Source organism: Sapajus apella, unplaced genomic scaffold (assembly GCF_009761245.1).
Source record: "Sapajus apella isolate SASKATOON/1434 unplaced genomic scaffold, GSC_monkey_1.0 scaffold100, whole genome shotgun sequence".
Classification (NCBI taxonomy): Eukaryota; Metazoa; Chordata; class Mammalia; order Primates; family Cebidae; genus Sapajus; species Sapajus apella.
This window is the reverse complement of record NW_022437040.1, coordinates 3,821,435-3,845,882: the sequence shown is the minus strand read 5'-3', so window position 1 is coordinate 3,845,882 and position 24,448 is coordinate 3,821,435. Positions and strand designations below refer to the sequence as shown.

The window sequence follows — 24,448 nt, the reverse complement described above, 5'->3', positions numbered from 1 at the left end:
TAGAGTCAAGTCACAGCCTAGTCCTTTGGCCTCCACCTCCTCCCTGCTCCCATCCTCGCCTCTGAGCCTCTGAAAGGCCGTTGTTCTATTCTGGGCCAGCTCTTCCTCCCGCTCCTTGGTCTGCACCTTTTTTATCTACTTACCTGGCCTGTGTGTTTCTCTTGGCCCCCTGACAACTGTGTAGACTCACTACAGTCTTTTACAACCTTGGCTTTTTTTTTTTTTTTTTTTTTTTTTTTTTGATTAGAAGGACTACTAGAGAGGAACTGGGTTCTTTTTGACTTCAATGCGATAATTTCTCAGAAGCCCAGTTACAGCTGCCAGGAGCCTAGTTATCCCCACTTTTCATCCACTTCACCAAGCATTGAGTTTTATCCAGAGATTTGTGAAGGAAGAAATAGAGAATGCAGTTTGTAATTTATGATTGGTGATTGCTGAACTCATCAAGGTTCACAGAGTGTAAGGTTTACCATATTTTAATTATTCGCTTGCAGATTTGGGACCCAAATTAGACTCTGATTTGGAGTTCAAAACCAGCCTGAGCAACATAACAAGACCCCCATCAAGAAAGAAAGAAAAAAGAAGGAGGGAGGGAAGGACGGAAGGAAGGAAGGAAGGAAGGAAGGAAGGGAGGGAGGGAGGGAGGGAGGGAGGGAGGGAGGGAGGAAGGGAGGGAAGAAAGGAAAAAAGGAGGGAAAGAAAGAGAAAGAGGGAAGGAAAGCAGGAAGGAGGGAAGGAGGCAGGCAGGCAGGAAGGAAGGGGAGGGGGAATGGGAGGAAAAGAAAGAGAAAGAGGAAGAAAATAAGGAAGGAAGCAAATAAAGCAGGAAAGAAAGAAAAGAATAACCTTCTTGATGATACAGAAATCCTGCTCACACATCCCACAACTATAGTAGCATACGCATGCAATTTATAACAATTACTATTTCTGTTACCCAAGCTGGCGGCCACCACCAATACTATCCAGTGAGTAGTTGAACACGAGTGCTTTCCCAGTGACATCAGTGCTGTTGGCTCTCTATCCAGTATTCATCCTGGCTGTGACACCTGTCCATAGTCATATACGTCAAGAACTCTATGCGATTATGCAAAATGCCTAATATGAAACGCCGAAGGAATGCAAGCCTCTGGCAGTGGCTTATCAATTCTGCATGAGCATCTACTGTTTGATCCACCAAACCCACTTTGGAGAAGTTAAAACACAAATGAACCTGCTCACCTCCAGAAAGGTGTGGGTACAACATTACACATTACAGCATGAATTTGTTCGTAATATCCAGAGATTGAAAACAAGCCAAAGGTTCATTAACAGGAGTCTGGTTAGATACAATGTGCTACTATGGTTATATACATTGTGGTACTATGAAGTCAAATTAGATACAGTGTGTTGCTATGAAGTCCCACTAGATACAATGTGGTACTATGAAGCCATGAGAAAGAATAAGGAAGCCTTCCATGTCTCCCTACAGAAAGATAGCCAGTGTCATGTAATTAGGAAAGAAAGAGCAAAGTGCAGGCTGCCTTTAGCGTAAAAAAGAGAGAAAATAAGAAACCATATTCATATTTGCTAACATGTTTTGCATAAAGAAATTCTAGGAAACGTAAACCACAAAGGAAAGTATTTGTGGGGATGAGGTGGTGAGAGGATGGGAGGAGGACAGATTTGGTCTCAGAAAGGGATGGGTTTGGTTTTGTTGTTTTACTGTGTTATATATTTACTGTATTATTTTAATATTTGATTACTTTTGACCACAGTGAATGTACTAAGTATTCAGGGTTAATAAATTAATTTACAACTACAGCCAAAAGAAGAGAAGGAGGAGGAGGAATGAAAGGAGGAGAAGAAGGAGGAGAAGGAAGAGGAGGAGAAAGAAAGGGGGGGGAGGGGAACACTGACCCCTCAGGTCTCTCTTATTGAAGGCTTTATCTCTCTTGGGTTTGCTGGGTAGATACAAACCTCAGTGGCTCACAGTGGGAGGGACCTGCACTCCCCTCTCCTAACCACCCCTCCTGGGCTCATGCGTGCACACACACACACACACACACACACACACACACACACCAGCCATGCTCAACTCCTTCTGATTTCCTCAGCAGCCCCATTCCTTCTTGCCCCTTGCTTTGCATGGATTGTTCTCTTTTCTGGAATGTCTGCCTTTACCTTCCCACCCCACCCTGCAAATGTCACCTCCTCCAGGGTGTCTCCCAGATTTCATCAGGTTGATAAATCTGCTCGTGCCTTCAACAGAGCACCCGGCTCTGTGTCTATGTGTCTCTCTCTCACTAAACCAAGACCCAGTGGAGGGCAGCTCTGTCTTCTTTTCTTCTTTATGTACTTTGTCCACATTCAACATGTACCTCAGCTTGGGAACTGTTTGTTGAATGAATAAAGAAAACTTGTTAGTATAGTAGACTTAGACTTAGTTTACTTAGTGCGCTTTTCTTGTTGTGATTTCCTTTGAAATTCCTGCAGCACTGGCCTGCACAGGCACAGGCTGGACGCGCAGCCTTAGACCAAGTGTGTCCCTCTCTAAAGGGGAGTAGTTTTAAAGAGCGGCAGAATATTGCCTCCTCCACCGCCAACTGATGTTAGGACACAATCATCTCTCTTTTTTATTTATTCAACTTGTGGGCATTGTAATTACAAAAACTGGAAAAAGGCAACTGAATTTCAGACACTCAATGTAATACTACATTCATGCTTAATCTTTCCCTAGGATACTGAATTCCCATGGTCTTGAATTCTGTGTGGCAGAAGAAGTAAGTTCCAATCCATGCATTTCCCCTTCGTCATCTCTATTTTTCTATCCCAACCTTGCCTCTCCAAGGATCTTCCCTTTTCGAAAAACCTGCTCTCAAAAACCATCCTCCAGACACACTAAAACTATTTATCCCTTGAAAAATTTTAAGGTCCATAATATTTAGTAATATGTTTATTATATTCCTGAAGTCATCAGAAGGCACAATTGGCATTAATTTTGCCTTATTTCCTAAAAATGGTCACACACACACACACACACACACACACACACACACACGCCAGCATTTGCCTTCATCTTTGCTGTTCTGAATTAATGTGTAATTCGGTGCCAGGCAAACAGTTCTGAAGAAATATTTACCAGTTGAGCAATGATTTGTTTCTGCAGAAATACTTAAATACTGAAGAAAAAAAAATCTTAGCCCAAACTCGAGAATCATTTTTATTTCTTTGGGAAAGATGCTGAGAGCAGCAAGTTGCATCCTAGTTTTCTGGGCTTTAACCTGGGACCACAGCAGACCAGGGACAGGACAGAGGATGTGCTAACACTGTGGACTGAGCCAGAGCTTCTGCCCCACCTGCCTCCCACGCTAGGCCCCACCCTCGTGCTTTCTTTGACTCTAAGGTATGAAGACAGAGAAGCCAGAAAAACATGAAGCTAATCCCCAGGGTGTGTTTTCTCCCTGCAGAGTTGCCAGGTGTGTCAGCCAGATGCTGGGGCATCTCCAGAGAGTTTTTGCCAAAGGCCGCAGGCATGTCTTTGGAAGGGTTTTGGCTAAAGTCAGGCAGTGCTGGTTCTGTGGCTGATGCTGAGAGATACCAAGCCCTGACAACGAGGCATCGTCGGGTTCTTTAGGTGGTGCTGATGGGCAGGTTGCCCGGCGGGCGGGGAGGAAAGCCTCTTCTAGTGAAATACATGTGGCAGGTTTGCATCTCCCAGGAACAGACTTGAACAAAAGATATAATCTTTCCCGTAATCTCAGAGTTATCTGCATGCAGAGTTCGCATTCCCTTGACCAGAACAAAATTTACTGTTGCCAATGCGTGATAAACCATCACTCTGAGTTTTCTCAAATATCAAAGTGTTGCTTTTTTAGTCAATTCAGGGTTCCTCACCTTCCCACCTGTCCATTGGGTTGGCTCTAAGTTTCATGAAGTCATCAGGGAATAGGGTGGGGGTGAGGGAGGAGTCACTGGTCTTGTCATCACCTGTGTTATGGGCTGAATATTTGTGTCCTCCTCAAATTCCTTTGTTGAAGCTCTAACCCCCACTGTGATGGTGTTAGGAGGTGGGGCTTTGGGGAGGTGACTAGGTTTAGATGAGGTCAGGGGGACAGAGACCTCGTGATAGGACAAGCATCCTAATACGAAGAGGAAGAGAGGACCAAAGAGCTCGTGCGCTCGCTCTCTCTCTCTTTCTCTCTCTCTCCTTCTCACTCACTCTCTCTTTCTCTTGTCCACACACTCTCTGTCTGTCATTCTCACTCTCTCTGTCTCTCTTTTTTCCCTCCCCCATTCCCCTACCACTGAGAGAAGGCTGCTGACTGCCAGCCTGGAAGAGAGCCCTCACGAGGAGCAAAATTAGCTGGGGCCTTGATCTTCGACTTCCAGCCTCCAAAACTGTGAGGCAGAAATGTCTATTGTTTAAGCCATGGGCCTGTGGTGTTTTGTTATAGAAGGCTGAGCTGACCAATACAATCTGTTCACGCTGGTCTGTGCGCCATCACGTCTGGGTTAGAACCATGCCTGCCTCTGTGCTGGACTCCACACAGCGACTCAAGTGCCCATCTGGCCACCAGTTATAAGGATTTTCCCTGTCCACCTGCAAGACCTCTCCAGGATTGCTGCTTTTCTGTACCCCATTCCACCTCCTTGGTCACCTAGGGGAACCTGGGCTCCTTCCTTCTCCATCAGGAGTGAGGGCTTGTCATAGAGTCCACAGGCATGATGCCAAAAGCAAAATCCACAGAAGAAAACAATCAGTGAATCGGACTTCACCAAAATCTAAAACTTTTGCTTATAAAAGTCCCTGCCAAGAGGATGAAAACATAAGCCACAAACTGGAAGAAAATATTCGCAACCATGTATCCAACAAAAGACACCTATCTAAAAACTACAAAGACTCTCTAAATTCAACTGTAAATAAACAGTCTGATTAGTAAATAGGCAACAGACAGTAACAGAAATTTCACCAGAGGGGATAGGCAGATGGCAAAGACATGGAAAGATGGTGAACCTTCTTCGCTGTTAGGGAAATGCAAATTCAAACCACAATGAAAACATCACTACACACCTGTTAGAACCAGTAAAACAAGAAGCAGTGACAGTAGCAAAAGCTGGCAAGGCTACAAAAAACTGAATCTCTCAGAATTGAGGGTGGAAACGTAAAATGGCACAGCCGTTTTGGAAAATCATTTGGTAGCTTCTTTAAGAAAAAAATCCTAAAAATTAAACATATGCTTACTATAGGATCCAGGTATCCCAGTTCTAGGCATTTATTCCAGAGAAATAAAAACAGGTCAACATAAAAACTTGTATTTAATTTTTTCTCTCTCTGAAACAGGGTCTTGCTCTGTTGCCCAGGCTGGAGTGCAGTGGTGCAATCACAGCTCACTGCAGCCTTGACCTCCAAGGTTCAAGTAATCCTCCCACCCCAGCCTCCCAAGTAGCTGGGACCACATGAACATGTCACCATGCCTGGCTAACATTTTTGTTATTTGTAGTGATTAGGTCTCCCTCTGTTGCCCAGGCTGATCTCAAACTCCTGGACTCAAGCAATCCTCCTCCCTTGGCCTCCCAAAGTACTGGATTACAGGTGTGAGCCAATGCACCTCTCCTGTTCATAAGTATGTAGAGGAGCTTTATTTGTAATAGCCCCAAATTTGAAACAACTGAAATGTTCTTCAGTGGGTAAATGCTTAAACAAGCTGTAGCACATTGAACCCGTGGACTACTACACAGCATTAAAAAAGAACAAACCATCGATGCGTGCAGCAACTTGAATGCATCTCAAGGTTACCATACTGAGTGAAATAACCAATCCCAGAAGGTTACCTACCGCAGGATTCCGTTTGTATACCATTCTCGAATGACAAAATTATAGAGACAAGAGTAGTGTTTGCCAGGGAGAAGGAAGGGAGGGAAGATTAGTGAAGCTATCAAAGGGTGTTTGCATGAAGATCTCTGAGTTGATGAAATGTTGTGTATCTTGACTGTGGCATTGGATATACAAACCTACAAGTGTGATAAGATTGCATAGAACTAAACAACACACACACACACACACACACACACACTCACATGAGTGCACCTGAGACTGCTGAAGCCCGAGTAAGTCTGTGGATTGTACAATGTCAGTATCTCTGGTTTGGATATTGTGCTATAGCTGTGCAAGATCTTACCAGGGGAAACTGAGTAAATGGTAGAGGGAACCTCTATGCACTAGTCTTGCAACTTCCTATGACTCTAGAATCATCTGAAAATAAAATTTTTAAAAAGTAAAGTTTTTCATATCTATGTCTTTGTGGAAGATGGGAGCCTATGCGGAGGTGGGCGGGGAGAGGAGAGGAGGCTCTTTCTCTGCCATGCCTGATATTTTGGGCAGCCTTGTGTGTTGTCCAAAGGCCATCCACCTGCTGGCGAATTTCCTCTTGTTCAGGGGAGTTCAGTCTCTGTCCTATTCAGGCCTTCAACTGATGGGATGAGGCCCACCCACATTATGAAGGGAAACCTGCTTTCCTCAAATCCATCCGTCTCAGTGTAAGTCACCCAAAAACCAGCCTCACAGAAACAGAATAATGTTTGACCAAATATCTGGGCACTCTGGCCCAGTTAAGTTGACACATAAAATTAACTATCTCACCCCCAATGCTAGGTTGTGTCTGTTCGTTCCCAGTCCTCACCTCTCCTCTTTCTCAACCGAACCTGTCTGGTGTATTAGCCCATTCTCACACTGCTATAAAGAAATACCTGAGACTGGGTAATTTATAAAGAAAAGAGATCTAATTGGCTCACAGCCCATACGGGAAGCATGATGCTGGCATCTGCCTGGCCTCTAAGGAGGCTCCAGGAAACTTAAAACCATGGTGAGTTCCTTCTACCTTCCATCAGCTGAATGAGCTATAGGAATTCACTTAACCGGCCTTTGGAATGCTCCTTCGTGGCAAATCCGACCGTGACCCCCATCGGGCCAGCTTCAGCGGGACCCCTCTGTCCTCCTGACTGCTCCTGTGTCCCAGCTGGTCTGAATGATGTGAGCAGGTGCATCACATGGCCAGAGCAGGAGCTGGATAGTACCAAGGGAATGGCACTGATCCTTTCACCAGGCCCCACCTCCAACACTGAGGATTACAATCGAACATGGGAGTTGGGTGGGGACACAGATCCAAAACATATCACCTGGTACAAGGGAGGACTCACAGAGTTAGGAGGCCAAAAAGAAGAGACCCGCCCACCCCCACTGAGGGCTCCCAGTCTCACCCTGGCCAGCGTATAAGCCAAGGACTCCAGGAGCCACAAGGCTTCTCCTGAATTCTGTGTTAAATTTCTCCATTCTCAATAGAGGTGGTGGTTGCACCGCATTGTGAAGATACTAAATGCCACTGAGTCGTTCACTTTAAATGAGTAACTTGCCTGGGCACAGTGGCTCATGCCTGTAATCCTAGCACTTTGGGAGGCCAAGGCAGGCAGATCACCTGAGGTCAGGAGTTCAAGATCAGCCAGGCTAACATATAGTGAAACCCCATCTCTACAACAACAACAACAAAAAAAAATTAGCTGGGTGTGGTAGCAGGTGCCTGTAATCCCAGCTACTTGGGAAGCTGTCAGAAGAATCACTTGAACCCAGGAGGCAGAAGTTACTGAGATCACACCACTGCACTCCAGCCTGGGAGACAGAGTAAGACTCCATCTCTCAAAAAATTAAAAAAAATAATCATTAAATGAAATGAGTAATTTGCACTACGCAATATAGACATGTAAAAAACCTGCACTTGTACCACCTAAATATTAAAAGAGAGATAATGTCCAAAGACATATTTATTTTGCCTAAACAGGGTCAGCCTTCAGAGTTCCAAGAAATCAAATAAAAATGTAATTACTGCCAATATTTTAAAACTGGAATATCGCAAATTAAAAATTCATACTTTTGCTGGTGCAGTAGCTCATGCCTGTAACCCCAGCACTTTGGGAGGCTGAGGCAGGCAGATCACTTTGAGGTCAGGAATTCAAGACCAGCCTGGCCAACAGGGTAAAACCCTGTCTGTACTAAAAAATACAAAAATTAGTGGGATGTGGTGGTGGACACCTGTAATCCTGGCTACTCAGGAGGCTGAGGCAGGAGAATTGCTTGAACCCAGGGGGCAGAGGTTGCAGTAAACTGAGATCATGCCACTGCACCCCAGCCTGGGTGACAGAGTGAGACCCTGTCTCAAAAAAATAAAAATCTTACTTTAAAAATTAAAAAATGAAAATAAATAAAATGGTTAATTTGATGTTATATAAATTTTGCCTCAATGTTTAATAATTATTTTTAAAAACAAAAGAAAAACCAACCTGTCATACTCCAATAGTACTAATAGAGTGAACTGACACAGGAATTCCGAATGTAAAATTTGCATCAATTGCAGGTAGGCTGGGATGGAGATGTAGAGAAAATTGTAAAATAATAGTGTGTTTTCTGAGACGATTTGATGGTTGAGCTCCACAGTGATAGCCCGTCTATTAGGGGTTTGCAGCAGCCAATAATGAGTTTCGGTGACACGAACATTCTTCAGATGAAGTTGGTTCTTTGAATTCTTCAAAGCAGTTCAAGAGTATTTAATTTAGTGAAGATATTTGCCCCTGCAATTCCCAGATGCAAATGTGTAATCCTACTAAAATATCTTAAATGTCTTGTTGACAATGTTAATTCCTAAGATGTAGAAAAACCCTAACAGTGGTCTATATGGCTGTATCCAGGCACTTTGATTGAAATTAAATGTGTGCATCAATTACATCCACAATGCAGAATAAAGGCAGCGAGAGTTTGCATGCTAATGATAGCAAGCCCTTCTATGTTGCTTACATATGCAAGGCATAGTTCTAAGTGCTTTACTTACAGTAAACTCATTTAATCCTCTCAACAACCCTACAAGGTAGAGGCTGTGATTATCCTGACTTTACAGATAAGCAGAGACAAAGACAGGTTAAGAACTTGCCCAAGTTCATATGGCTAATAAGTGGTAGCCCAAAGTAGGCTGACTTTGTTTTACTTCTTCTTCCCAAAATACTATTTAAGCCCTAGGAATTTAAGCCTATGTGTCTGTATGTACATGCATGCATTTGTTTAATGTCAGGTTTCAGAATTTGTGACATGATACGATCTTTTTCAGTGTGTCTGTGTTCCAAAAATACGAAGGATTCAGGTGAACATGTTGGCACACACCTGTAATTCCAGTGCTTTGGGAGACTGAGACAGGAGGATCACTTGAGCCCAGGAGTTCAAGACAAGCCTGGGCAGCAGAATGAGGCCCCATCTCTACCTATTTATATTTACAAAAATTAGCTTGGCATGGCAGTGCATGCCTGTAATCCTAGCTGCTTGGGAGGCTGAGGTGAGAGTATTGCTTGAACACAGGAGATCAAGGCTGCAGTGAGCCAAGGTCATGCCATTGCACTCCAGCCTGGGCAACAGAGCAAGACCCTGTATCTAAAAGAGAGAGAGAGAGAGAAGAAGAAGAAGGAGGAAGAGGAGGAGGAAGAGGAGGAGGAGGAGAAGGAAGGAAGGAAGGAGGAAAGAAAGAAAGAAAAAGAAAGAAAGAAAGAAAGAAAAGAAACTGTTAAGAATATCTCCATGCACACAAACTGGAAAGTTTTGAAGAAATTGTTAAATTCCTGGAAATAAACAACCTCCCAGAGTGGATCAGGAATTGAAATCCTGAACAGACCAAGATCTAGTTCCCAAATTGAATCTATAATTTAAAAATCTACCAACAAAAAAGAGCCCTGAACCTAATGGATTAATGTTTTAACTCTACCAGACGTAGAAGAATTCTACAAAGACCTGGTACCTATTTTACTGAAACTATTACAAAACTCATTCCATAAAGCCAGCATCATTCTCATACCAAAATCTGGCAAATATACAACAACAACAAAAATAATAATAAAGAAAAAAAGAAAAGAAAACTACAGGCAGATTCCCTGGTGAATATAGATGCAAAAATCCTCCACAAAATTCTAGTGAACCAAATCCAGCAGCATGTCAAAAAATTAATTCACACCATGGTCAAGTATGGTGTATTCCTGGGATGCAGGGTTGGTTCAACATGTGGAAATTAATAAATGTGATTCACCACACAAACAGAATTAAAAACAAAAACCATATGTTTATCTCTATAGATGCAGAAAAAGCTTTCAATAAAATCTAGCATCCCTTCATGATTAAAAGTCCTCAACAATCTAGACATCAAAGGAACATACCTCAATAATGAGAGTCTTCTATGACAAACCCACAACCAACATCGTGCTGAATGGGCAAAACCTGGAAACATTCTCCTTGAGAACTGGAACGACACAAGGATTCCTCTCTGACCACTCCTATTCAACACAGTACTGGAAGTCCTAGCCAGAGCAATAAGGCAAGAGAAAGAAATAAAAGATATCAAAATGGGAAAAGAAGTCAAATGATTTCTCTTTGCTAATGATACAATTCTGTTACTGATGATACAGTAACCAAAATAGCACAGTGCTGGCATAAAATGAAAGGAAGGAAGGAAGGAAGGAAGGAAGGAAGGAAGGAAGGAAGGAAGGAAGGAAGGAAGGAAGGAAGGAAGGAGGGAAGGGAGGGAGGGAAGAAAGGGAAAGAAAAAAATTCCTAGATCCTATAAGACAGAAGCCACCCCTTAGCCATTCTCGTAGTCCTTTGATCTGTCCGTAGTGATCAATACCCTGACTAGCATGTAATAGGTACTTGACACAGTTTTGTTCCATTGAACCCTCCAGTGAATGAGTTCCTTTATAAAGAGCCATATCATAACAAACAATTGTAGTGATGACTGACATTTATATATCACTTACTGTGTTCAAGACTGTATTTGAAATGCTTTACAAAGACTGAGTCTTTACAATAACCGTATGAGATAGGTATGATTATTCCCCTTTCACAGATAAGGAAACTGATGCCCAGAAAGGTGCAGCAACGTGCCCAAGGTCATAGCTAATAAGTAATACAAATTCAGGCTGTCTGGCCTCAAATCCTGTACTCTTAACCACAGTGTACACCGTCTCATGGGCCGTACAGTCTAACAGCGTCCGCTGCATGCAGAAGTATTCGGTAACTATTGATTGGTTGATTGGCTGCTTAGTTTCCTGTAATGAGTATCTACATCGTCTCTTACGTAAGTGCAGTTTCTGAATAATACGTTATAAATGAATCACCCTTATATATTCATTCTGTTTGTACATTTTGTATCAGAATCAATCTATAACAGTTTTCATACATGACTATGCTTTGGGAGAGGAAAAACCACATCATTGGTTCTAGTGCTATTGAGTGTGTATTTATTTAATACCAGTGCAGTAAAGCCCCGTATTGTATTATTATCATAGCGTGACTTAGTCCCTCACATCCGCCAAATGCACGTTTCATCGGTCCCCAGCGTGAGGCGCTGTTTTATCTTCAAGGTCCTTGTCCCTTCCTCAGCACAGGTTCGGTCCATCAGCTGGAAACTAGGCGAGCACCTCCCGCCATCTAGCGGAGACTCCCTTTGAAGACTATTTCAAGGGAATTGCTGGACTATGGGAGCCTCCTGTGGATACCATCCAATAGCCACAAACAGAACTACACGTGAAAGTAACAACAGAAACTCTGAATAAAATGGGAGTCTTTCCCCCAATAAGCGGTTGCTCTAAAGTTATTTTCCCAAACTCCCCCAGGTTGCTGCCTCTCGTTCCTGAGTCCACACAGCAGCTTCCTACAGAAAACGCCCTCTGTGAGTCTAGAAAAGAGCACGATCCTGATCCGTTGACCACAAAGACTTACTTTCTGCACTATATGAGGAAGGGGCTCCCGGCAGAGGCAGGGTCATCTCCTGGTGCCTCTGGAGAGGCTGCAGGTCGTGATGGAAAGCACAAAAGTGTGTGGGATCTAATGAAACTAAAGAGCTTCTGCACAATGAAAGAAATTATCATCAGAGTAAACAGCCTACAGAATGGGAGAAAAATTTTGCAATCTATCCATCTGATAAAGATCTAACATTCAGCAACGACTAGGTACTTAAACAAATTTACAAGAAAAAACAAAAACAACTCCATTAAAAAGTGGGCAAAGGACATGAAAAGACATTTCTCAAAAGAAGACATACGTGTGGCCAAAAAACATGAAAAAAGTTTGACTTCGCTGATCATTAGAGAAATGCAAATAGAAACCACAGTGAGATTATCTCACACCAGTCAGAATGGCAATTATTAAAAAGACAAAACAAAACAGATGCTGTCAAGGTTGTGGAGAAAAGGAATGCTTTCACAGTGCTGGTGGGAGTGTAAATTAGTTCAACCATTGTGGAAGACAGTGTGCTGATTTCTCAAAGACCTAGACAGAAATACCATTTGAGCCAGCAGTTCCATTACTTGGTGTATAAGGAATATAAATAATTCTATTATAAAGAAACATGCAAGTGTATGTTCATTGCAGCACTATTCACAATAGCAAAGACATGGAATCAACCTAAATATCCATCAGTGATAGGCTGGATAAAGAACGTGTGGTACATATATTCCATGGAATACTATGCAACCATAAAAAGGAACAAGACTATGTCCTTTGCAGGACATGGATGGAACTGGAGGCCATTATCCTCAGCAAACTAATGCAGGAACAGAAAACCAAATACTGCATGTTCTCAGTCATAAGTGGGAGCTGAATGATGAGAACACATAGACACATGGCCAGAAGAACACCACACACTGGGGCCTGTTGTAGGGTGGGGGTGGGAGGAGGGAGAGCATCAGGAAGAATAGCTAACAGATGCTGGGCTTAATACCTAGGTAATGGGATGATCTGTGCAGCAAAGCACCATGGCACGCGTTTACTTATGTAACAAACCTGCACAACCTGAACGTGTACCCCTGCACATGTACCCCTGAACTTAAAATAAAAGTTGAGAAAAAAAGAAAGTACAAATGTTTGATGCATAGTGACCCTTCCTCAGATAAAGTCACTCACCTTTGCTATCTATGCAAATGTTATTTGAATGTGCTATTCTGAACCGCCAAGTTTGAGGGCCCTCCCAAGATTCTTGCAAATTCTGGGGCTTATTCTTACGGTCACATTGACTTTCTTTCATGTTCAACTCCCAACCTCAGCACTTTCCTCCAGTGGCTGATGTTATTCTATACCAAGATCCAGTTTCCTTCTACTTCCAGGCACAGGAAAGACTGCAATCCCCCACCCTTGAAATTAAGCATGGCCATGTGGCTTGCGGTGGCCAGTGAGCTACAAATGGAAATGCCACATGTCCAGGTGGAAGCATTTCCCCACGTGTCCTCCATGTTTCCCTGCTCCCTGCCACATGCCATGCCTCTCTCAGCCGGGCCCTCCGGAGTGAGGGCCACACATTTTTCCTGAAATGTGTATGAATAGCATATTCTTGTACAACAGTTTTGAATCTCTATCCTGACCCACCTTCAATGGTTTACCTCTAATTTAGTAAAGTCTTTTATATAATATTTCACCCAGAATTGAATGCAATGTTTTAGGTATGGTCTACACTGGAAAATGCATGGAGACTTTACTGTAGTACTTCTAGAATTTATATTCAGCACACCTTCTTTTTCATCGCTTGTGTTTATTTCAAGCATATTTCATTTGAACCAGTTTAGGGAACTCTAGAGCCCTGTTTCTTACCACTAAATTAATGTCTTCTAGTTAACATCATTATAGTCATCAGAGCTTTTCTGGTTGGATTTGTTCAAACAACTGGTTCTATAATTAACCAGATGAAAATTCATTCCAATTTCATTTCCCACCTCATCCATGATAAACACATTACGGTCAATTTGTGCTTGTCGAATCTGGATCTGCCAGTTTAGAAACAGCACAGCAAAGAGAAGTAAAATTAGTTCAACTTAATGTTCAACCAAGCACTGTATCATCACCAATTCTTTAGGCAGTAAATGGCCCCTTGCCATTTGCAAGCTCTAAAATCCAAGGGAAGAATCCGGCTACAACATATGGGAAGTGTTTATGGGTTACATGTGTGTTACCAGCTCCTGGGTCTGCTGAAAATTAGCCTGCCTCTCAAAATCTGATGAGGACTGGCCTATGTCTCTGGCTTGGATTCAAGCCCAACATCTGTTATGCCTGAAGATGGTGTGGTTCCTGCTGCTTCCTGAGACCCTTACGAACGTCTTGGCAGGGTGCAGTGGCTCATGCCTGTAATCCCAGCACTATGGGAAGGCTGAGCAGGAGGTTCTGTTAAGTCCAGAAGTTTGAGACCAGCCTGGACAACATAGTGATACCCTGTCTCTACAAAAAAAATAAGAGGGATTGACTGCATCCTCTCTGCCAAGCTTTATTTCCAGACTCTCTGCCCCCTTTGCCCCCACCTCCTGGACTTCGGGGCCCAGGCTGTCTTCCTCCGGCCTCATTGGTCTGCAGACCCTCCCATCGCACACTTACTCTCAGTGCCCAGTGAGCTTCCCACTTTGCTCCCATCCATAGCTACAGAGCCTGTCGTTAAACCCCTCCCATACACACGTGTCAAAGTGCTTCCTTTTCAAAAGTGTTCTCAAACCATCCTTTTAATCGCTGCATGTGATTTTTTTTTATTTTTGTAATACATTTTACTTGCATGTGACTTTTTAAATCAAGTCTACTACAAGCTCGCCAATCTATATTTACAGAAATCTAATTTTTTTTCCATTTTGAAAATTGAAGTAACCTAATAGTCATCATTTATAAGCACTTTGAATTCAGAATTTCTTTCTATGCCCTGCAGTGTAATTAGTCTGGGAAACGATTCATTTAAATGACGTCAGGCCGGGTGCAGTGGCTCACGCTTGTAATCCCAGCACTTTGGGAAGCCAGGGCGGGCGGATCACCTGAGGTCAGGAGTTCAAGACCAGCCTGACCAACATGGCAAAATCCTGTCTCTACTAAAAATACAAAAATTAGTTGGACATGGCGGCTTGCACCTGAAATCCCAGCTACTCGGGAGGCTGACGCAGGAGAATTGCTTGAACCTGGGAGGCGGAGGCTGCAGTGAGCTGACATGGCACCACTGAACTCCAGCCTGAGCTACAGAGTGACTCTGTCTCCAAAAAAAAAAAAAAAATATGGAGACAAGGTCTGGCTATGTTGCCCAGGTCTCAAACTTCTGGCCTCAAGTTATCCTCCTGACTTGACCTCCCAAAGTGTTGGGATTACAGGTGTGAGCCACTGTGCTGACCTGTTTTAACACTACTAGTACTAACTAGCAGTGAATTAACACAATCTGTTCCAGAAACTGCTCTGGGTATTTCATACATGCTCATAGGTGAGTATTATTTATTATTCCCATTTTTCAGATGAGAACATTGAGGCATACAGAGATTTTCCCAAAGTCATGAAGCCAGCTCGTTAGTCAGAGGGGCAGACTGGGTAAGGGGTTGTCGGGGAGGCTGTCGAACCACCCTGTTCAGTCCAGGTCCCATCGCCACCACCCATCTGGGCCCTACATCTTGACCCTTCCCATTTCTCCAGGCACAGCCTGGCTGCACACATAGCCAGGAGAAAATCAGTTTTCTACACATGTTTGAGCTCTGATGCCTTCTTTCTGGTTGTAAAGACGTTTTCTTACAGCTTCTTCAAGGATTGTCTGTTTTAATTGCCAAAGATAACACTTGATTACTCTGTTACATCTTTTGCACTCTCGTGACCACATGACTTAACCACTCTGAGCCTTTCATCATCTTTTCAACTAGAGGATTCAGCGAGATAACCTCTCACATCCCTGGTGGCTCAGATATCCAAACACCCTTCGCCCTGTTTATACCTTGGAGGGAGCCACAGTTACTCATGTGAAGGTTCTTCCCATCCTGTACCTGAAATACCACCACTGGATCTTGTGTGATGGTGAGACCACTTCCAGATGGGATTCTTTCCTCATCAGAAAACACCCAGACACCCTGGGAAGAACAGCAAAAGCTGCTAGACTGGAACTGACCTATCGTGGCTGGTCACATGTCTACTCTACTCTCAATTTCTCTACTCTGGCAATGGATTTGAATTTGAACTTCAGAGGCAAGGAAAACAGAAGAGGAGAGAACTGAAATGCTCAACAGCAAAGCCAAGTTTCCATGGCCTAAGAACCAATGCAAGAGTCCACTCCCTGCTCTCTAACTTCCCGTTTTTGGCTTGTGATACTGCTATTCGGTTTCAAATATTTTTCTTCTAAAATGTCTTCATCTTCTGGCCCCAAATGACATAAGCCCATACCTGGCTAGGCACACTGGCTCACATGCAATCCCAACACTTTGGGAGGTCAACCTGGGTGGATTGCTTGAGTCCAAGTGTTCAAGACAAGCCTGGGCAACATGATGAAATCACATCTCTACAAAATACACACACACACACACACACACACACACAAATTAGCTGGGTGTGGTGGTGTGTGCCAGTAGTGTCAGCTACTTGGGAGGCTGAGATGGGAGGATTGCTTGAGTCCTGAAGGTCAAGGCTGCAGTGAGCTATGACTGCACCACTGCACTCCAGCCTTGGTGACAGAGTAAGACCCTGTCTCTATTTAAAAACAAAAACAAAAAAACCACTCCTCTGAATTAGAGAGGGCAAAAGATGTAGCAGGGTAATCAAAGGTCATCTTTGGAAATTCAAAAAGACCATCCTTGAAGAAGCTAAAACAAAATGTCTTTACAATCAGAAGGAAGGCATCACAGCTCAAATATGTGTAGAAAACCGACCTTCTTCATGTTATACGCAACCTGACCCACCAAACAAGCAGGTCAGGGTCCAGAACAGCTATTTTTCCAGTGAATTCAACCAGCTTTGACTTTGGACTTTTACAAACACACTCTTTCACAATGATAGGGCTGGAGCTGAATGCTATAAATGTGAGGCATACCGTCAGCTAAGCCACCATGACTTACACTCCGTGATTAACCCTGTTTATTGATATTTGTCAGAATTCCCAATGAGTACTAAATGTTATCTCTTTGTTCAAACATTATGAAATATTGTGAGATTTTTTTTCTTATAGATTTGCCACTGGTTTTCACATACATGATAGTGAATATTCTTGTGGCATTTATAGTAGTGATTTCTATCCTATAAATCAGAGGCATTTAAGTAACAGTGAATATTTTCAGTTCACCATGTCACAGCTGCCCAGGCATGATGGGAGGGGTTGGCAGTGGGTGGGGAGTGCAAGGGGAGAAAGATCTCCGGTTCAAGACCCAGTAGCCTGAATACACAGCCTACTCTGTCGTGCTTCTGAACATTGAGAGAGAGCAAACGCTGTTGTTGATTCTGTTTGTTCGTTTTTGTTTTTGTTTTTAAGACTTTGGGATCAGGCCAAGCGCGGTGGTTCATGCCTGTAATTCCAACACTTTGTGAGGCCGAGGCAGGTGAATCACTTGAGGTCAAGTAATGATTTAACACACTTCATATGGTTCTTCAATAGATTTAAAAAAAAAAAAAAAAAAGCCAGGTGCAGTGGCTCACACCTGTAATCTCAACACTATGGGAGGCCAGGCAGGAGGATCACTTGAGGCCAGAAGTTCAAGACCAGCTGGGCAACATAGTGACACCCTGTCTCTCCAAAAAAAAAAAAAAATTAGCTGTGTGTGGTGGCACATGCCTGTAGTCCCAGCTACTCAGGAGGCTAAGGCAGGAAAATTGCTTCAGCCCAGGAGTTCTAGGTTGCAGTGAGCTATGAGCACATCACTACTGCCCTTCAGCCTAGGCAACAGAATAAGACACTGTCTGTAAAAATAAATAAAAAGGAAAAAGAAAGAAAAAAAAGAATTTAAAGATAAACAGATGCATAGAAGTGCCAGACACCAGGAAGGGCTCAGTGAATTTTAGCTGACATTATTATGATGTCTGGACCATGAATGAGAAGGGTAATGTAGTGTGTTTCCAGCCTGGGCTTTCTCCAGTTCTGAGCCTGGGGAGTACTGATTTCCCACTGACCTGAGCCCGGCTGAAGCGGGCAGCAGAACCAACAATGTTACCTTAATCAAAGACACTCATGAAGCATCCTCACTGAAGATCTGCCCTGGTGTCCTGCACAACAATTTGCCTGGTTCTTTATAGGTAACAGGTAATCAGTCAGAGAGAGGGGGAAGATGCACAGTGAATTCTTTGCTCAGAAAAACCGCCCTGTGTCTTCTCCCACTTTTTCCAAATTTTTTCTGCTTCAATTTAGATCAAAGGATTTTGTTTCTTGGAAGAGTTCCACGCTTGGACCTTTAGAAAGGATGACAATTATCTTTAGGTCTCTCTGATTTTAAGATGAATAGAAATCAGCAAAACCAAAAAAAAAGCACATCCGTCTGCCCCTGACTTGTCCTCACACTGAGCAACTGCTTCTGACTTTACTGTTTGAATAACCTCTGGGTGTTCGATCCACCTACACAGCTCGAGTTTGAGCTCCAGAACAAATATTTGTCCCAATTTTGAACAAAGTTAGAGAGCTTTTTTTCCTCTTTTTTCCTTCTTTCTTAAAGCGAACTGTACTCCTCTGCTGTTCCTTTGAATTTGGTTCAGTAGGAAGAAGTGATATCCTCCCCAGACCATCTGCTTTGGGGAGCCTGGCAAAACTGTCCAGCAAAATGAAAGGACTCACGTGCTTTTTCATCTGCTTCTTTCTTTCTGAAGTACCAGGCTTCGAAATCCCCATAAATGGACTTTCCGAAGTAAGTACTTCCAGATCGCTCCTTGCTGCTGTCCTGTACATACGCTCAGTAAATAGGCAACTGCAATTGCCATTCAATAGCCTTATTCTGTGTGTAATGGAAACTTACGATAAAATTCATCTGAGTGCAAGTGGTTACTGTTATAATTACTGGAATGTGTATTTACCTTTTAAAGCATTAACAGGTTTTGCATGAGAATTAAGTCAAGGTCAATGGGCAGGCATCAGAGTGTAGCATTTATGGAGCACAGCTACTCACTCCTCATCTAAAAAATGGGGGTAAGAATAGACCTAACCCAAAGTTTGCTTTGAGAATTAAATAACACAGTGTAAACTATCTAGCTGAGTACCTGGACGAGTAAGTGCTTAGTAATTATTAGCTGTTATAATGATGAAGAAATATTATCACTCTTTTGCTAGGGGTGTAAGAAAAGTCATTATCAAAGCACATTGTTTTTCATACCTAAGTGAACACTGACATTTGTAATAAGGGCACTTTAAGTATTCCTGTTAAAGGGGAAGATGGCAAGCAGGATGGAAAAGTACAAGAATAATTCCCATGGAGTGTAGGTCTCTACAGTTGTCCCCTAGCCATCTTCAACATAAGGAAAGTCTTGGGCTGAAAGGCTGTTTCTGAAAATCATACAGGAGCTATTTTTATGCCAGAAAAGCAAAGTGTGTTATAGGAATATCCCGGCAAATGTAAAGGCTTATCATACTTGCAGAGTGGATCACCTACAAAAATGCCGGAGAATATGATAGCATACTTACAAAGGGAAAATATCACTCTGTTTGCCCTGAAACTAGCATATTTTCCAACACTTAAAAGCCACCAGAGTGTGTTGGAAATCTCAAATTGAAGCCAAGACATCCAAATGTGTTTGTGCTTTTTCAGTCATTTCTAACTGGCATTCCTTTTATAAAATACCTACTTTTTTAACTTCGGGAGATGTATGGTTTATGTCTGTCCAGTCAGACACTGCAAATGCCTCCATGGTCTACCCAGATACTTCCCCAGATACCCACCTAATCACTGGGTTGTTCTGATCCCTGTCTTACCACCTGTGGGCAAACTCAAAACTGAATTTTCACATCCAACAAATGTGAAGGCGTTACCTTCCATTTGGACACCTCTGAGACATAGCCAGCAAATAGAAATATATTGAAGAAATCATTTTATGCTAAATTGTGATTGTCAAGAAGTAGAAAAAAGAATATAAAATGATGAATACCACCAGCTATCTCTTTAGCTCAAGATACTTTTTTAACTATCTATTCACAAAAAATAAAAATCCCATTTTTTTAAGTTTGTAGAATATGAAGATCTAGTGGAACTGGCCCCAGGCAAATTTCAATTTGTGGAAGAGAGCCAGAGGTATCAGGTACGGTAAGCTTTACTTCCAATAGGGAAAATAAATGAATGAGATTATGGCGGAAGAAGTAAGGTAAGTGTTAAGATGCCTTCTGCTAGATTTTCTTTCTTTCTTTCTTTCTTTTTTTCTTTCTTTCTTTTTTTTTTTTTTTTTTTTTTTTTTGAGATGGAGTTTCGCTCTTGTTACCCAGGCTGGAGTGCAGTGGCGCGACCTCAGCTCACCGCAGCCTCCGTCTCCTGGGTTCAGGCAATTCTCCTGCCTCAGCCTCCAGAGTAGCTGGGACTACAGGCGTGTGCCACCATGCCCAGCTAATTTTTGTATTTTTAGTAGAGACGGGATTTCACCATGTTGACCAGGATGGTCTCAACCTGTTGACCTCGTGATCCACCCGCCTCGGCCTCCCAACGTGCTGGGATTATAGGCGTGAGCCACCGCTCTCAGCTGGGTTTTCTTAAGAGCTTGTTTTTTTTTTTAGCAGAGAAGAGTCCATTGGTCTTATACCTTGGTGGAAAGATCACCCAGGTGAAATAAACAGAGAAATTCACACAGCTGCTCAGCATCCTCACACCGTAATGGTCAACTTAGTACCTTAAAGAGTACGTGAAGAGGCACAGTGACTCCTGCTTATGATTGCAGCACTTTCAGAGGGAGGATCGCTTGAGGCCAGGAGTTCCAGACCAGCCTGGGTAACCTAGCGAGGCCCTATCTCCGCCTCCCAGTTAATATATGTATTAGCTGGGTGTAATGGCAGGCACCTGTAGTCCTAGCTGCTTGAGAAGCTGAGATGGTTGATCACGGGAGCCCGGAGTTAAAGGCTGCAGTGAGGTACGATCGCACAGCCTGGGCAACAGAGAGAAACCCTGTTCCCAGTCCATTTAAAAAAAAAATACACGGCTGTTTTCTTCAAAATTTAAGATTCTGACACGATTTCCTGCCTTATGAGGAAGGATTTCCTGTTAGGAAGGCCTTCTTATTTTGGCGATGACAGACACTTCCCCCTGCAGCCTCACATTCTCCTTCCTCTGGTTACTGAGAACACCTGAGAAGGAGAACTGGCCACGTTGGAAGTTGCAATCCTGGAGGCCACCAGCAGCAGTATAGACAAAACCTTCTAATTAATGGGGTGAGTTTTCCAGAACACCAGGAAGGGCTTGGCTTCTTACCCGTGAGGCCCACATGCTGAGAAAGGAGGTATTTACAGAGGCAGCAAACACTAAGCTGATCAATGACTTATTTTGTATGGGTATGAACTTTTGACTTTCTGAAAATCCAGAGGTTTTTTTTGTAGACCAATAATATTAAAACCCAATAAGCAAGGCTTCATGTCACAACTTATTTAGCCACAAGACAGAAAAATTCATCATTGAGGATTGCATTCAAGAAGTCTACAAGAAGAGGTCAACCACTGACCTCACCACGTCACACAGCACCCGCTAGAACCTCAGATGGCCCCAAATCAGGCAAGCTGAGCTTATATCCAACACCCAGTTTCTTGGACTTTTTTTTTTTTTTTGAGGTGGAGTTTTGCTCTTGTTGCCCAGGCTGGCGTGCAATGGCATGATCTCGGCTCACCACAACCTCTGCCTCCCGGGTTCAAGCAATTTTCCTGCCTCAGCCCCCCGAGTAGTTGGGATGACAGGCATTCACCACCACACCCAGCTAATTTTGTATTTTAGGGAAAGATGGAGTTTCTTCATGTTGGTCAGACTGGTCCCGAATTCCTGACCTCAGGTGATCCACCCACCTCAGCCTCCCAAAGTGCTGGGATTGCAGGCGTGAGCCACTGCACCCAGCCCTCTTGGACCTATTGTTAGCAGCTCACCAGACATTACATGTTCACCCACCACTCTTAAGCCACTTACTTTCAAAGGCAAGGGGACTGCCTTTGTCTATGTCCGCAGGACAGTCAAGTGTGTGGATAATCTCCTGGCATCGTGGTTAAGAGCACAGAATTTTCTAGGTGCCAGTCACTGTGCTTGGCTCTGCGGTTACACTGTAGAGGAAATACATGAAAATCCCTGCTTTTATGTCGCTTAAAGGAATAGGCAGACGTTAGTTAAATAATCCCTCAAATAGAATGAATCTTTATGAAGCAAGCTCTGCAGGAAGGAATATGCTCCTGCGAAAACACTTAGTAAAGGAGACGGACCTAGTCTTGGGGTGTGAGAGATTTTCACTGGAGGAACTCTGCTGGAGCTGAGATCAGAGGGGTGAGTTGGAATTCCCTATATGAGGGTTGAGGAACCTAGCGGGAGCAGGGTAGACGGTGGGAACAGCGTGCCCACAGCCTCATGGCAGAATGGAGTTTCCAAGTCTCCATTCAACTGAATAAAAAATGGAGCAAATAGCATCAAGGGGATATACGCTACCCAGGGTGCATTTGGTTGGCTATTTTTATTTAAAAGTTATTTGTTCTAGCATTATATCCAAGAATGACATGCAGGCAACCAAAACTTGAGAAACTCACCAGTGGAAAATAGTTTTCAAGAATGTTCAGTATTTATGTCTCAGCTCCAGTGAATGAATAACGGCTCAGTATTGAAGAAAAATTAAAAAAAATAATTTTGACTGAGGAAATGGTTTTGGCCGTCAAGGTAGTAAGTGACATACAGTTGGAGAATGATTTTCTAACTTCCTTTCACAGAGAAGCCTTCCGGGAGAATCGGGAGAAACCATGGTAAGTTGACTTTGATGATGTCACAGACTGAATGATTTTCCTGTTAACCATTGCTGGGAAATCAATCTGGGTGTCTCTTTTATCTTTGTCACGGAGTATTTACCTGACTTTCGAAATACTGCCTTGCCCAACTGTTTGGCAGCGTTTCTAAAATTCGGCTTTGAAGAGTGCAGTCTTTTCAGACAGGAGAGAGGCCACCAAGAAATGAAGGGTCCCTTCTCTTTGTCTTCTTGAGTTTTGCCATATAGCATGGGCTCCATCCCATTATATAAATTTATGTATTTATTCCAACTTAACCATTTTGATTTATGTATTTATTTTTATTTATTTATTTATTTATTTGAGACAAGAGTTTTGCTCTTGTCACTCAGGCTGAAGTGCAATGGCGCAATCTCAGCTCACTGCAATCTCCACATCCAGGTTCAAGCAATTCTCCTGCCTCAGCTTCCTGAGTAGCTGGGATTACAGGCATGTGCCACCACACCCAGCTAATTTCTGTATTTTTAGTAGAGACAGGGTTTCACCTTGTTGGCCAGGCTGGTCTTGAACTCCTGACCTCGGGTGATCTGTTTCAGCCTCCCAAAGTGTTGGGATCACAGGTGTGAGCCACCAAGTCTGGCACCATTTTTATTTAAAGTATGACACCTGACAGGTTTGGAGAATAAAAGAGTGCCCATGGGAAGGAAATCTTAAACACAAAATGGCCCAGTTCCCTGAGATGTTCAGAGTAGACCTTCCTGCGGCAAGAAAACAGCCAGCCTGAGGAAGTGGTTTATGTTGTGCTTCCTGCCCTGAACTGGTGAAAACCTCCACAGGTGCGCACTTCAGGGGGAGGAAGGACACGTAGATTAGCCTGGATTTTACTTTAGCTTGACGTGAGCTGCATGGTTAATGAGTAGGAAGGCTTAATGTTGGACTGCAAAGTGTGGGGAATGAGACCTGGTGTTGAGACCAGTAAATTCTTTTGGAGAAAAAAGCAAAATCTAATGGGTCCCATAGTTGTCAAAGACCTGAAGGAGCTTGCTGCTCTCAGGCACCTCCTCAGAGGTGGGTTTCTAGGACTTTGCCTTTGAGCAGCATACTTATATATGAGATTCTTCACACTGGAGCTGCCTTTAAATCAGTAGCGATCGGGCAAGGAGGTCCAGAGTGTTGGACTGATACCTGCATCGGAATGCCCTCTCCAAGATCAATGTCCTTCGCTTACACCCATCAGTGTTCTCCTAGCTTAGTTTGACTTGGGGGAAAAGAAAAGGACTGCAGGTAAAATTATAATAGACATACAATCTTAATTTGTCTATTACAAATTAATAGGCAAGACTGCCTTCTCTATTAAGGTAGGGAGTTGTAGGGAGGGTTGCTGAAGGTCACATGTGGGTTTCTACCCCACAACACCTGTGTCTGCCCCTTACTGAAGATGCAACCAGGGTCCTCTTTCAACCTCGCAGTCCAGTATCCTTTCCCCAGCTGGTGGTCCTGCGTTTGGAGCTATTTCCTGGACTTCCTCAATCCCATCTGGCTTTCTACAGCCAAATTTTTCTACTTGTATTCTAATGATTTTTGAAAAATCATTATTTATAGATTCCTGGGGCTGAAAATGCCTTTTAACTCAACGTATTTTGAAACGAAGGCAGAGTTCTGCTCGTTGGGTGTTCCAAGAAGTTAGGGGAATGCTTAATCATACCTGAGTTCTGTCCTTACCAATGCCCTGGAATTGTTCTGCTAGTAAAACAAGTAAAATGCAGTGC

At 43.2% G+C, this 24,448-nt stretch overlaps 1 protein-coding gene across 2 annotated transcripts in view; it reads left to right on the top strand.

Moving 5' to 3' along the window:
• The first annotated feature begins 18,281 nt into the window (after nt 1-18,281).
• The window catches only part of ITIH2 (inter-alpha-trypsin inhibitor heavy chain 2), a 40,774-nt gene continuing 34,607 nt past the window's right edge, over nt 18,282-24,448 (top strand). For both annotated transcript variants that reach the window (XM_032258145.1, XM_032258144.1), the window contains exons 1-3: nt 18,282-18,651; nt 19,958-20,032; nt 22,668-22,700. In XM_032258145.1, the coding sequence (XP_032114036.1) occupies nt 18,568-18,651; nt 19,958-20,032; nt 22,668-22,700 (192 nt within the window). In that variant the 5' untranslated portion in view covers nt 18,282-18,567. The remainder of the gene's footprint in view (nt 18,652-19,957; nt 20,033-22,667; nt 22,701-24,448) is intronic.